The 14,030-nt window shown below is 42.6% G+C and overlaps 1 protein-coding gene across 1 annotated transcript; it reads right to left on the bottom strand.

Annotated features, from left to right (window-relative positions):
- Positions 1-821: 821 nt before the first annotated feature.
- Positions 822-13,635, bottom strand: LOC129733957 (pickpocket protein 28). Its single transcript, XM_055695597.1, has 8 exons — positions 13,150-13,635; positions 12,695-13,085; positions 12,482-12,633; positions 12,219-12,336; positions 11,967-12,116; positions 2,220-2,421; positions 1,605-1,776; positions 822-1,552 (listed from the first exon to the last, which is right to left on the bottom strand). The coding sequence occupies exons 1-8, from the start codon at positions 13,350-13,352 to the stop codon at positions 1,276-1,278; spliced, it is 1,665 nt and encodes a 554-aa protein (XP_055551572.1). The 5' UTR covers positions 13,353-13,635; the 3' UTR covers positions 822-1,275.
- Between the last annotated feature and the right edge of the window lie 395 nt (positions 13,636-14,030).

The following is a 14,030-nucleotide window of genomic DNA, read 5'->3' as shown; positions in this document are numbered from 1 at the left end:
TCATAATCAATTTCAAGTTTTGATTTTTTTTCCATCTATAAATTTTGATTTTGTTGTATAGATTTTGCGATTAGCATTCTAAAATTAGGACAAGTTTGAGTGCACCATTTCTAGACCAGCTTTCATCTTCTCACTACTTTCTCTTGTCACTTTTATTTTGCCATACGGGTGCCGTTTGACATATCGGTTGACCAGTTAGCCACTAATAACTTTTCACATTTTCAGCTTGACGAGAACAATCTTTGTACTTAAGTTCTTCCTTGCAACCATAATTCGGTGAAAACCCCTTTTTGAACAACGAACACTGATCGATTTGAAACTAAACAATAGTGCTTTGAATGATAGCAGCCCCAACAGTAAGCGGCTCACTTTTCTTTTTACTACTTAAACCCTTCCCTTTCTACACCATGCTCATGAGTGTTACTAAAACCCCCATTTCTGTGCATTGGGTTTTTATTTTGCCGAAGGACACCAATTGAGACAAGTTCGTATTAAAAAACTTGAACTCAAGTGTATTTTGACGGGAGAGGGTTTTATATTTTTCCCTAGCAAACGCCTGCTCAACGCTAACTGCAACTCTGTGTGTACCAGCAGTACTTTTAGGAGATAAAATGTATTTACTTGAAAGTGGTATTAAAACGAGAACCGTTTTAAACATAACTTACCTCAAACAATTCAGAATGGCGTTTCAATGGAGACCCTTGGTGGTATTCGGTTTGAACAAAAATCCAAAACTATTACAGTGCATTTTTATTTACTACACAATTCAAGGATTCAAAATAATTTTCACTCTACGATTATTAGCTAAAGTCCTTGCCGTTCCGTAGGATTAAAGGTTCCCTGCTTCCGGGAGATGTGTGAACACACCGTGTTGTGCAATGACAGGTGGCTTGTTCTCTTTTTTACTTTGGAGTGCTAGCCAAACAGGTAAAACGCCAAAGTGGGGAATGCTAATCAAATTTTAATTCGCATTGTGTACCCGGATGACCCATCCCGGTGCCCATGGTGACACCACACTCTGGTAAATCGCGTTCCTATGTGTTGGAGTGTGACTATGGGTACGAAAAATGTCGCTGGTGCTGCTCTTGATGACAAACCGACATCCGGGTGTACTGTGTATATTATCGTACCATTATATCCAACCGAGTGCCAACAGAAAGCATCGCTTCGCAATTGGTGAGTGAAGTGCAACAGCTGGTGCCATATCCTAACGACTGCCATCGGAAACAGCGAGTAGCTTCAACCATAATCCGGCCACTGTTGGTACCTTTACATTCACGGTAAAATCGGTCTCACCAGTTGACCTCTCCGCTCCTGCCGCCGCAACTGGTTCGACTTGGTCAGCAAAACCAATACAAACTGTCTGACGATGAAGTAAACATTTTCCGAAATGCTTATCAGCGACAGACCAGCCATTATGCCGCACATTCCACCAAAATTGCTGAAGATTTCAAACCAATAGGATGCTACGTCCTGTTTGTAGAGCCACGTTTCGGGCTGTCCAAAGAATATACGCACTACGCTAACGTCCGAAACATCGTCGATACCGTGGCTGTAAGTTATAAAGTGATTTTGAGCTGAACCCAATGGTTGGAAATACGTACGTAATACTGAAGCCGGTTCGCCGGGATTTGATTAGCGGTAATGCGGTGGACGTTATTTGATACTTGCTACCGGAACAGGCTGGCAGACAATCCGGACAGTATAGCGACTCTTCCATCTCCTTTTCCAGTCCTGGGATTTTGGAAATTTCTGTGATTATGGTGGACCACTTTACTATCCGTCCAGGAGTATCAGCAGGTATAGAGAGTGGAAGAAAATAAAAAGGATAGAAAAAACATTAGTAACTTTAAATTGATCATATTTGAACCGCAATTGGAGTATTCTTTGTTGATATTAAACTCATTTCCCTATCAGTAAAGTGTGAGTCACTAAATAGTTCGCAGCTTGTTGTTGGCGTAATTTTGATCTGATCCACTCCTATTTTAGATTTCGAACTCGTTACAGTTGTGTGTTAGGCATCCGGGGCACCAACATTCACAGGAACTATATATAATATATAATCATTCTGTTCTTTTTTCTTCTGAGAATTGATGTTTTTGTACTAATATATTTTAAAACTATTATAAATTTCGAATGTGAAAGGCCAGATCACACAGTTAGGTGGAATAATTAATGGGAGAATCACTTAACTTTCTATATCATATCTGAATACTTACGTTTGTACTTGTTCAGGCACGCGATATGCTGCAGGTTGCAGATCGTGACGGACTTGTCTTTGGCACTGTTTCCCAGTGGCATAAAGAATGGAACACATTCACACAACGCTATCACGCTCCGGATGCGGCAAGCGGCCACGCAATTACTTCTGGCGTAGGGACGACCGTAACGGAGCAGCTCATTTCGCAGCACACAGCGACGCTGTTTGGGAAGCGAGGTCAGAAAGGCGGAAGTCAGAATAACTGCAGGTTGAGAATGGTCGTTCGCATGTTTTTTTTTCAAATTTTTGATAAATCAGTGCCTTCACAATCGTGGGTCAGCTACAATTATGGGTCACTTTTACGCAAAAACGTCTATTCTCACGAAACTGAACAATTTTCATCGGCAGTGGTATTTTTTATAATTCAATTGTAACCCTATTTATACGATTGAAATCATTTAATGTTGAAAATGTTACTAAAAACAATAATTCTGCTCGTTGCAATAAGTGAAGTGACCCATAATTGTAGTAATGTCACGTTTTGCGGTGCACAATAGTGGGTCAGTCCATATTTTGGCTATTTTTATTACTTTTGCATGAAAATACATCACGGTCTAATAAAATAACTTTTTATCAAGCTTTTACAAAAATAAAATAACTTTTGGGATGGATTTTGATGGTTTTATAAACTAAATGATCTTGAAGGCCAAAAGTGAACCATAATTGTGTCTTTTGCTATGCAAGTACTGTTTTTCTTCTTAACCGATTTACACACATCAGCCGCAGTGAAACTAATTGTCGATCGAAAGTATACGTCAGAACACTGAAATTGACAGTAAAACATTCGTAGTTGATAACTTTTCCGATTTTATATTCATTTTTCAACATTTAGGCAACACGTTGACTGACCCATAATTGTAGAGGGACTGTATTATGGAAATATTTTTATCATGGATTCGTGAAAATTTTTTTTTTGATTCACAAAACTTTGTGATGGCATGTGAAAGTTGAGGGGGATGGCAAGGTAGCTCATTGGCGTAATGAACATCTAATTCTGTTCTGTAAATCAGATGACAATTTTACTTACGCAGTAATTTGCTTTACTTCAACTCACGAGAAAAAAAATATACTAAATATCGCTTAAAAGATTGAATAAGATGTAGAACGATTTTAGTAGAGGCACTGGGAAGAAGCCCGGCACTGAGAGTAAGACCGTCACCCCTAGGATTTTACTAGAAAACGCTAATTAACTGTGTTTTGGAATATGTGCAGTGTTGGTATTTAATATGTATTTTAGACATTTTGTGTATCGAAGCCACTGTGAAACGTCAAACGTAATAGACACAACACACGCTACTGCACTGTCTATAATCGCATACCAGTCCCATATGGATTTTCATTGTTTGTGAGCTAAATATCAGATTCCATCTATTTCTTGCTCTACTATCGATTAAGGAAACAAAAAAGCATGTTTTATTTGAAAAAAGTCAGAAAAAATGTGAGGTCAAACTGTCCCATCCTAAAAATAATCGCATATCAGTCCCACTAGATGTTTTTCCTGAGTATGGCCATATTTTTTTTCTCCAATCCATATAATAAATACTTCGGGCTGTTTTTCAAGCTATTTACTGTTAAAAAATCATCAAATGATTAATAATTGCAAGGTTATTTCAAATAAATTTCACACAAAAGATAATTTTAAGTAGACACTAAACTGCAACTTTTTCTGAAAGTTCGTTCCCGAAAGGTTATTGGTTTTGTCAATCGGAAGGATAATAGTTTTGAGCAATGCTGCTTTTTGCAAAGGTTTAATTTCCTGTGGATGCTCACTTCAAATAATTATTCAAGTTGAAACTGTCAGAACTCAGGAGTTTTAAGATGCTTAGCTAAAAACAGCTTGTACCTCTTTTCATCGCCGTCGTCTTCCGTCAAGTCACTGTTGTAATAAAATTGGAAACTTCCCTTTTTCAATACCACTCTTTCAATATGCTGAATGCACGGGCTAGTGCGGAATAATTTTATATAGCAAGTATTGCGAAACACTGAAGACATAAGAAAGGATATTATTCAGTAGCATATCGAAGACTTCAACCTTATATTTTGCTTTTTCAACGACGACCTCAAAGTCGGGGTAAGTAATGGGTGGATGTCTCCGCCATTCTCTATGCAGAATATTTAGAAGCTGTCTGCGGCCATAAACGTCTGCCCGTCTGCCCCCGTTCAAAATACTTGAGAAAAATATGACTACTCCTACACCGAGTGGTTGAAAGTGAGACTGAAATGCGATTATTTTGCTACTCGAAGGCCCAAATAATCGCATATTAGTCTCTTCCTTATTTTTGATTGTAATTTTCACGACAAAGGCAATTCTTCAATGAAGAAGTTATAATTGAGGTCTATTGCATTACATCATGGCGAAAAAATTAGAATTACCCACCCCAAACAGGAGAAATATCCAAAACAAGAAAAATATCTTCAAGCGCTGTTTTCTCAACTTGATGATTTTCCAGATGAGATTGATATGCGATTATAGGCAGTGCAGCTGATGCGTAAACGGATGTAATTTTTCGTAAGCGGAACTTAAGCTTTTATTCATTTAGTGTTAGTCCCAAGGGATGCCGGTTTCACCCGCACTGGTTGCTGAACGTCGTTTTCATCTTAGTTTCAAAACTTCACTATTCCTTGTTAAATAACAGTTTCAAAGTACTGAAAGTCTTCATATCTAGTTGAAAACAATCTGGGCAATGATTCTGTGAAAAATATATAACAATATTTGCCATCAAGTCCTACTAAAGAATCATTTTTCTTAGGGGGCCGGGAGGGGTACTGGAGGCAACCCTTCTAATTCCGGGCTCGTATTCATTTCGGGCCCAGCATTTTTACATCAAAGAAACCTGGCCTGCTGGCCGAACGTCGATAATATTTGTTAACAAAAGTTATGCCCTAGAGTTGAGCTCTAGGAAAAAATAAAAGGTTATAACTTTTTAATCATTTTTGTGACCGTTGGTACCCTCTAAAAATAGCTTTTCAAAAACCTTAAATGAGTTTGAGCAAATGTAGAAGCGACAAACTCAAGGAGTAAGTACTCTGCGGCCTTTCGACGCACAAATTCACAGGTATAGTTAAAAAGCTAGTAAAAAAGCTTCAAGCGAATGGCCACGAGTTCGAATCTTAGTAGAATCAGACCGTTCGATGTCACAGTCGGAGAGAGAGAGAGAGACTTTAGCGCATAGGTTTACTCTCAGATTCCCCCTTGATCTTTTCCTTACGCTAAATTTAAAAAAAGTTAGACCCGACACACAGTTGAATGGGAAAACACCTCTCCAGGCAATTATAATTGCCGATACTTGGTAGCACCTATCGAAGCTCGGTAAAAAAGAGCAGTACAATTGAGCGTAGAGGGAAGAGTAAAAGTATAAAAATCTGCCGCTTCCCACAGCGATATAAGAACCCTTCTTTTCCATAACAGTCGTTAGAGATGCAGAGGTATTGATATTATACAATGCGAAACTTCACTAGCTCAGATCCATGACGGAGGAGAACTACGAAATGTGTGGACGTTCAAGCTCAAGCTCATAATCATTAGTATCTGTGGTATAGATTCTTGCATTTCTAAAAGGGTAAAGAGGTTGTTTATAAGACAGGACTGCCTGTAATTTAAAGGCTGTCTTACGTATTTCATTAAAAAGGTTTGGGAATATGTACTAGCGACAAGTTCTTATGTTCTTATGTTTAAGGAAGGTGTTGAACATTGTGAAGCTCTGATGCTGAAGTGCTTGTCTATCTGTTAGCTGTTATGGAACACTTACACTCAAAATAATTTTCACGTTGTAATTACCGGAAAAGTTATGTGAATATTTTCCACTGTCATTTTCACGTAGATGGTTGGTAAACGGCTAGGCAGTGCGTACTAGCAGTACACCCGTACTAGTTGGCATAAAATAGACCCCAGTGTGGTCCAAAGCATAATGCCCAGCAACTCCTATCCCTACCTCCACGTGGTACCGTCTGGGATACGAGCAATCAAGGGAAGATCGGTGAATTATGAAATGCGGCGTCTCGCCAGCTACACCCAAGACGGCAGCCCCGCCGCGAGACTACGCATCAGCAGCCTATTAAGGCAGCATGCCGCTGCGCCCCTCTATTTCTGGTGCCGGTAGGGTTGCTAAAGAGAAGTGATTTCACAGGGTTGTCGTCCGGCATCCATACGACGTGACCGGCCCACCGCAACCAATTGATTTTCGCCAGGTGTGCAATGGGATTCTCTCCAAGCAGCGCGTGCAGTACGTGGTTCATGCGCCGTCGCCATTCTCCGTCGTCCGTCTGTACTCCACCGTAGATAGTCCGCAGCACCTTCCGTTCGAAAACTCCAAGAGTGTTAAGGTCCTCCGCGAGAAGCGTTGTTGCCTCGATCCCGTAGAGGACTACCGGTCTTATCAGGGTTTTGTACAGCGTCAACTTCGTGCGCCGTCGCACTTGATTCGATCGAAGTGTCTTTCGAAGTGAAAAGTAGGCACGATTTTCTGCCTGAATGCGTCTCTGGATCTCTTTGCTGGTGTTATTATCGGCGGTCACCAGTGACCCCAAATACACGAACTCATCGACCACCTCAAGCTCATCACCGTCTACAGAGACTTGAGTTAGGAGGCTGATGTTGTTCTCCTTGGAGCCTCTCGCTCGCATGTATTTTGTTCTCGATGCATTTATCCGTAGTCCGATCCGTCCAGCTTCGGCTTTCAGTCGGGCGTAAGTTTCCTCAGCCGTCGCAAAGTTACGTAATATGATGTCGAAGTCATCCGCGAAGCCCAGAAGCTGAACAGACCTTGTGAAAATTGTGCCCCTCGTGTCGATGCCCGCCCTCCGGATCACACCCTCAAGGGCGATGTTAAACAGCAAACAAGAAAGTCCATCACCTTGTCTCAACCCTCTGCGCGATTCAAAGGGACTCGAGAGTATCCCCGAAACACGCACGTAGCACATCACTTGCGCCATCGTGGCTTTGATCAATCGAGTCAGTTTATCCGGAAATCCGTTGTCGTGCATGATCTGCCATAGCTGTTCTCGATCGACTGTATCATAGGCCGTCGTGAAGTCAATGAAGATGTGATGTGTGGGCACGTTGTACTCGCGACATTTCTGTAATCTGTCGGATTTGGAAGATTTGGTCCGTGGTGGCACGGGCTCCCATGAAACCCGCTTGGTACTGACTCACGAACCCCCTGGTTAAAGGTGATAGTACGGAACAGGATCTGTGAGAGTATTTTGTAGGCGGCATTGATAAGCGAGATACCGCGGTAGTTGCGACACTCCAGCTTGTCGCCCTTCTTGTAGATGGGACAGTCGACTTCCTCCATCAGTCCGTCTTCGCCTGCGGCTTTATTGTTTTTCAGCTTCCCGATCTCACAAAGAACTTCATGAATATCGGGGGCTGGTACTCCGTCATCCGCTGCTGGTGCTCCTAGGTCAGTTCCTGCTCCGCTTCTGTTCACTGTTTTGCTATTCAGGTGTCCATCGAAGTACTCCTTCCACCTGTCGACCACCTCGCTAGCATCCGTGTAGTTGCACATGTCGGCTTGCGGCACATAACCTCTGCGGGACTGGTTTACCTTCTCATAGAATTTCCGCGTTTCACTGGCACGGTACAGCTGCTCCAGCTCCTCATGTTCACGATCCTTTTGCTGGCGCTTCTTTCGTCTGAGAATCGTGGTCATGTCGTTCCGTGCCCGGTTGTAATAGGCCTTGTTCTCTCTCGTTGCCTTGCCCAGGTATATCGCCCAGGTTCGGTTCTTCTCATTCACTGCTGCCTCGCACTCCCCGTCATACCAGTCGTTTCTGGTACTCGGTGCTTCCACTCCTAGTGTCGTCGTTGAGGTCTCCCCGATAGCTGTGCGAATGCTGCACCAGCCGTCTTCGAGAGGCAATGCGCCCAGCCCCTCCGCTGTGGGTAGCACCGCTTTAAGCTGTTGCGCGTATTCCTCCGCAGCCTGGGAGTTCCGGAGCTGCCTCATGTTGAGCCGCGGGGTTCGGCGGTGTCGCGCGTGGTATACGGTTGACAGTTTTGAGCGCAATGATACCGCCACTAGGTAGTGGTCCGAGCCAATATCCGCAACGCGATAGGTACGTTCGTTTGTAATGTCTGAGAAGAAGCGGCCGTCGATGAGAACATGGTCAATTTGATTTGCTGTACTTTGGTCAGGTGAACTCCAGGTGGTTTTGTGGATGTCCTTACGGGGAAAGAAGGTACTTCGGACTGCCAGTCCTCGGGAAAGTGCGAAGTTTACGCATCGCTGGCCGTTGTCGTTCGTCACGGTGTGCAGGCTGTGCGGGCCGACCACCGGCTTGTAGAACTCTTCTATCTCTACATCGGGTCTTTCTTCGTGAGGGCAGTGCACATTGAGGATAGTGTAGTTGTAGAACCGGCCTTTTATTCTCAACAAACACAACCTGTCGCTGATCGCCTGTCACTTGATCACACGACTCTGCATCCTGCCCAGCACTATAAAGCCGGTACCCAGCTCATTGGTTGTGCCGCCGCTCTGGTAGTACTGTGCCCTGCGGCCACAAATCCTCCGTACCGCACCGTACGACAAAGCTCCTGGAGCGCCACGATGTCGCAGTGGCGGGGTTCTAGCTGATCCCGCAGAATCCGGTCACCACCCGGGGTGTTCAGCGATCTACTGTTCCATGTACCGAGCTTCCTATCGTCGTCCTTATTTCGTCGCCTAGGTCGTTGCCAATTGTTCCGGTCCGTATTCAATTCTTGATTGTTCGTAGTATTTTAATGTTTCGGCTCGCTGCCTTACTAGGGCTGCGGATGCCTAGTCTCGCGAAGGGGCTGCCGTCTTGGGTGTAGCTGGCGAGACGCCGCATTTCATAATTCAGCCGACCGCTCCGGATCAGACGCTGTTTAAGCCACCCCTAACGTGGGGAACAGACGCTCGGACAAGCTGCCCTCCTAGGAGAGCAGCTCCCTCTCCCCTGTCAGTATACGACCAACTTCCTACCGGTTCACCGATCTTCCCTTGGTTGCTCGTATCCCAGTCGGTACCACGTGGAGGTAGGGATAGAAGTTGCTGGGCATTATGCTCTGGACCACACTGGGGTCTATTTTATGCCAACTAGTACGGGTGTACTGCTAGTACGCACTGCCCAGCCGTTTACCAACCATGCGTATTCTACAGTATAGACCGTTCCGATAGTTATAAATACACTTACGATCAACCTTCATTTCAAATAACGTGCAGTATTCAACCAAACGTTGGCTGCGTCCTGTTGTTTACATCCAAAAGAAACAGATGCTGTCATTTTTTCTAACATTTAGTGCGAAATTTTGAAAATGCGTGGCCTTTAACCCGAGCAAAGAAAGCGAATTGTGCACGAATATGGCACCGTGAGTGGTCTTTCTATAAGAAAATTAGCCAGAGAAGAAGATATAAGTGTCGGAGCAGTTCAAACCGCATTGTGGAAGTATTGTGAAGAGTGCACATTTACTGATGCCCCAAGACGTTGTAGAAAACCCGGGCCTGTTGATCCCACAATGGACAAAAAGGTTAAGGAATACTACAAGCGGCATCCTTCAGTATCAGTACGAGATGTGGCGAGAAAACTTGGAACCTCGGCGAGTAACGTTATGCGTGCCAACGAAAGAATGGGTCTGCAGACCCGTCGGAAGCAGAAGCAGCCAAAACGAAATCCAAAACAAGCTGAATCTGTGAAACCGAGAGCTCGGAAGCTTTATGACAAACTTCTGACCAAAAAAATGGGGTGTGTTATCATGGATGACAAAACCTACATAAAACTGGACTATAAGACTCTGCCAGGACCGCAATTTTATACATCACTGAAGGGAAAGGATGTCCCTTAACCAGTGAAAGCCATTTACACTGAAAAATTCGGCAAGAAGGTAATGGTTTGGCAGGCCATTTGTGAATGTGGGAAAATATCTCGTCCATTCATTACGAAAGACACAATGAATGTTAAAATTTACGTGAAAGAGTGTTTGCAGAAAAGGTTGTTACCCATGGTTAAGCAGCATAACAATCCTCCAATCTTTTGGCTTGATCTTGCTTCCTGTCATTACTCTAAGGATGCACTAGGGTGGTATAAAACAAATAATGTCACATGTGTCCCAAAGGAGATGAATCCTCCAAACTGCCCTGAAATTCGCTCTATTGAAACTTTTTGGGCTTTGACCAAGGCAAAGCTGAGGAAATATGTCAAACCAGCGGACAATGTTGAAAATTTTAAAAAAGATTGGCCTAAAGTGGTAAAAATGGTCGGAGAACACACTGTGCAAAAGCTTATGAGTAGTGTTAATCCTACGTATCCTACGAATAATAATCCCAACTTGAATTGAAACTGGAAAGAAAACACTTATTATCTATATTTCAGAATAAAATGACCCGAAAAATCCTGTATTTTTTGTTTTATTCAAGAAAGAAGATGTATTTATAATTTTCGGAACAGTCTATATGCTCAATTTGACACTAGTCTTGTCGCACTAGAGAGCGATGAGAACGATAACGCAATTCTCAGATATTCACTGAGCTATTTATTCCATTTATCTCGCGTGTGCGGATGAGCTATTTTTTAGAGTTACACAGATTTATGCCCTGTCAAAATAAGAGTGTTTATTCGAGAAACTATCACTCTTCGCTCTCTCAACAGCAGCTGGTATGGTGTACATCAGTGTTGCAAAATTTTGAAAATGCATAATGAATCGATACAACAGCAATTTTATTCTCACTCTCTTCGAAGTGATATTGAGTGTCACCCGCGTCAAAATTGGTGTACATTGAATGTGAACTCACAGTTATTGAGCGGAGAGGAAAAAAAATTCTCTTTAAAATAAAAATGAGCAAAATGAAGCCTGGGAACGAGGAACGAAGTTTCGATAAGAATCTTTCTTCTGAAAAAAAAAATCAAAATAAAAACTCACAATAATACTGACCAGAGCAGAGATAAGTTTGTTGAGATTTTTTTAGAGAATTGTAAGTGAAAAACTTGGCGGGAAAAACAGGCTTGGTATAGAACTGTTATGCCCGAAACGACAACATCTTATAACGATTGATCTGCATGCATAGAATTTTTATCGATATCGATTGATTTTATTGTTTCAGTTTGGCTTCAAAACTTTTTCGCTATATGAGTTTAATAAATATGTTGGAATTTGAAAATAGTTTATGAATACCATATTAATGCGATTTATTCATCTTCGATGTAATTTTATATTATCGATGTTTTATTATGTTTCATTTCCGACGTTTTCGAACGTTGAACATCACATTCGTTAAATTGTTAAAATTACATTTTCTTGTTATCTCGCAAAATTTTTCACTTGGTTTCAATTCGCAAAAAGAAAACATTTTATATTTCGATAGAAGCTCCACAGTTTTTTGAAAAGTATTTAGCCATTTTAGAAAAAAATAGCATTGTAATTATCTTGTATGTTTATGACATTCACACTTTTTATTTATTTGATCATGGACATAACGGATCTGCTATAGACAGAACGGTAACTGGTTCCATCCGCGGTCCTTATGCAAATTTCCGGACATTGCTTCCCGTGTTAGTGATTTTAACAAGCCGCTTGTAGCGTGGTTTCAATGTTTTCTAGTGGGCGACATCCGATTCAATGCCTTTTACTTGGCCAAATAGGAAACACGTGTTTTCGGGTGAAAAGCCGTTGTTCAGGGAGAATTGTTTCAAGCACATATACAGCGCGGCCAAATGGACCGATTGAAATCGCTTAAAGCCTATAGCTTACGGTTGCTCGGGAATAACGTTGGACATCGGGCTCACTGTGGATTGTGATCGCATCGACGCGAATGAAGGTTTCACTGCCGAGGTGCACAAATCGCTCGTTCACACCGCCCGCTGAAACATCCGGCGTTTCCGAGGGATCAAATATTTGCAGCTGTAAAATAATCAGTGAACTTTGAAATGAGTGCGAATTCTGTTTCTGGTGAGGCTCGTTTGTGCAGTAGGGATTACTTGCATGTAATGACGCTGTACTCACACTAAAGCCGATGTTGTTGTAAATGTTGTAGAAGTAATCGTTCGTGGAACCATTCAGCAGTATGACTAATCCCATATCAGGGCCGGTCATATCCAGGTAATACGAAGATGGGTGAATACTTTATAGGTGTTAGCAGAGGCAAATAGAAACTTACGTTCAAATACATACTATTCGTAAATTTTGATAATTTTGAACATTAATGTCGGTTCTGTCATTTGTGTTTAACTGTTATCATTATTGCAACATGCACTCGCATTACTTACTCATTATCCTCGTTATGTCCAATAAAATTGAACGTACAGCAAAATCCATACTGCGTTCGTCTGACTTCAAACATGTCCGTCTTTGTCATGCACGGTAACTCGATGCTCTTCCAGAAGCAACGCAGCAGCATTTGTTCGCAACGAGGTGAAAGCTGCGGAAGGAAAACGACTGTTAAAAAGGCATGCACCATGATTATGTCAAGAAAGCACTACCTTTTCTAGCGTGTCATACATGCTATGAACACCGGTAACATTGTTAACGTCGTGCAGATCCAGAAAGTCCTGGAACTGTGCCATTTGGAACACGTCATCGTATTCGTACTGGTACAGTCTTCCCAGCAGCCTGACGTTGTTCAGAAAGAAGGTGGTGTTGCGATGTTCCGGATCCTTGCGGCTTAAATCCTCTGCATATCGGATAGCTGCGGCGCGGGATATTCTGTTGTTGTTGCACAATGAAATCCCGGGAAATGGTACATTCCTGATCGGATACAGAGTGTCATGCAGGGTGGTTACCAGTGGGCTAGCAGTAAAGCTATTCCAGGCAGTTATCAACACTACTATTAGAGCGGTTGTTGCTAGCACCAGGATTAGAAACCACATTAATCTGAAAAAATTATTATAATTGTTCTGGATAGATATGAGTTTCTTTGTATAACAAAAATACCAACCGTTCCCAGAAGCTTCGATTTTCCTGCACTACCTGGCGGTAACAGTGCGTTACGCAGTTGTTCAACAGTTGGAACAGCTCACGTTTGAAGCTGTATTGAGACTCTCGTCCCCCGTGCCCCCAAATGGCGCTATTTACGGTATCACTTGACACAGTTGATAGAAAAACTCCCGTGCGGTAGTTTTCTTTTATTTCACAAACCATTTTCCGATTTCCAGCCCCCCTTTAGCGATGAAAAATACCTCTCTTAGATTCTATCACGGACGTCTGGAAAGATTTCATTGAAACTCGGAGCTAGCAAAAATGGATATTTGACGATATTTTCCTGCTTGAATGTTACTCGTTGCAGAACAAAAATGTTCTCTAGAGTGCACAGCAACATCAAAGGCTATGGCGGTAGTTTTTCTTACAACCAGTAAACAGGATTGAACATGTAGCCTCCCCCCACCGGAGCAGGGTGGAAAAGGTCTCGCACTGCAATCGGAGAGCTTGTTTGATTACGACTAAAGGCCTGATGAAGTCGTCTTTTCTCTGTTTCGAAGCCGGTGATGCTTCCCCCACGTTTTCCATTCCCGGCCGGATTGTTGTTTGCGTTGTGGTTGGATTTTTTTTTGTACTTGCTCGTAATCCTGAATGGCACCTGCGGGGGTGGACGCAGGATACAGAAAGCGCCATCATGTTCATCATTAACTTTACTTGTGAACCATGAAACGTAGATGCATTAAGGGGGGGGGGGGGGGGCTCTCAATATGAACACTTAGCGCATAAAAAATTTGAAGAGCAAAAATACCACCACCAAGTTGGTTGTAGGGTTTTCTTGGTGTGCATTTACGTGACACAGTAATTCAGTCAGTCAGTCAGCTAGTAATCGTTTATGAGTTC

The sequence above is a fragment of the Wyeomyia smithii genome, chromosome 1 (assembly GCF_029784165.1).
Source record: "Wyeomyia smithii strain HCP4-BCI-WySm-NY-G18 chromosome 1, ASM2978416v1, whole genome shotgun sequence".
NCBI classification, from domain to species: Eukaryota; Metazoa; Arthropoda; class Insecta; order Diptera; family Culicidae; genus Wyeomyia; species Wyeomyia smithii.
The sequence above is the reverse complement of the archived record's forward strand: the minus strand, read 5'-3'. Positions and strand labels throughout refer to the sequence as shown.

Bases quoted from the DNA above. Each gene is read 5' to 3' on its own strand.
- LOC129733957 (XM_055695597.1), bottom strand. From the start codon at position 13,352: ATGGTTTGTGAAATAAAAGAAAACTACCGCACGGGAGTTTTTCTATCA. The intron at 12,117-12,218 runs GTGAGTACAGCG...ATTATTTTACAG, and splicing joins ACAACAACATCGGCTTTAGT to CTGCAAATATTTGATCCCTC. The intron at 2,422-11,966 runs GTAAGCTATAGG...CTTCCCAAACAG, and splicing joins AACGTTATTCCCGAGCAACC to CGTCGCTGTGTGCTGCGAAA.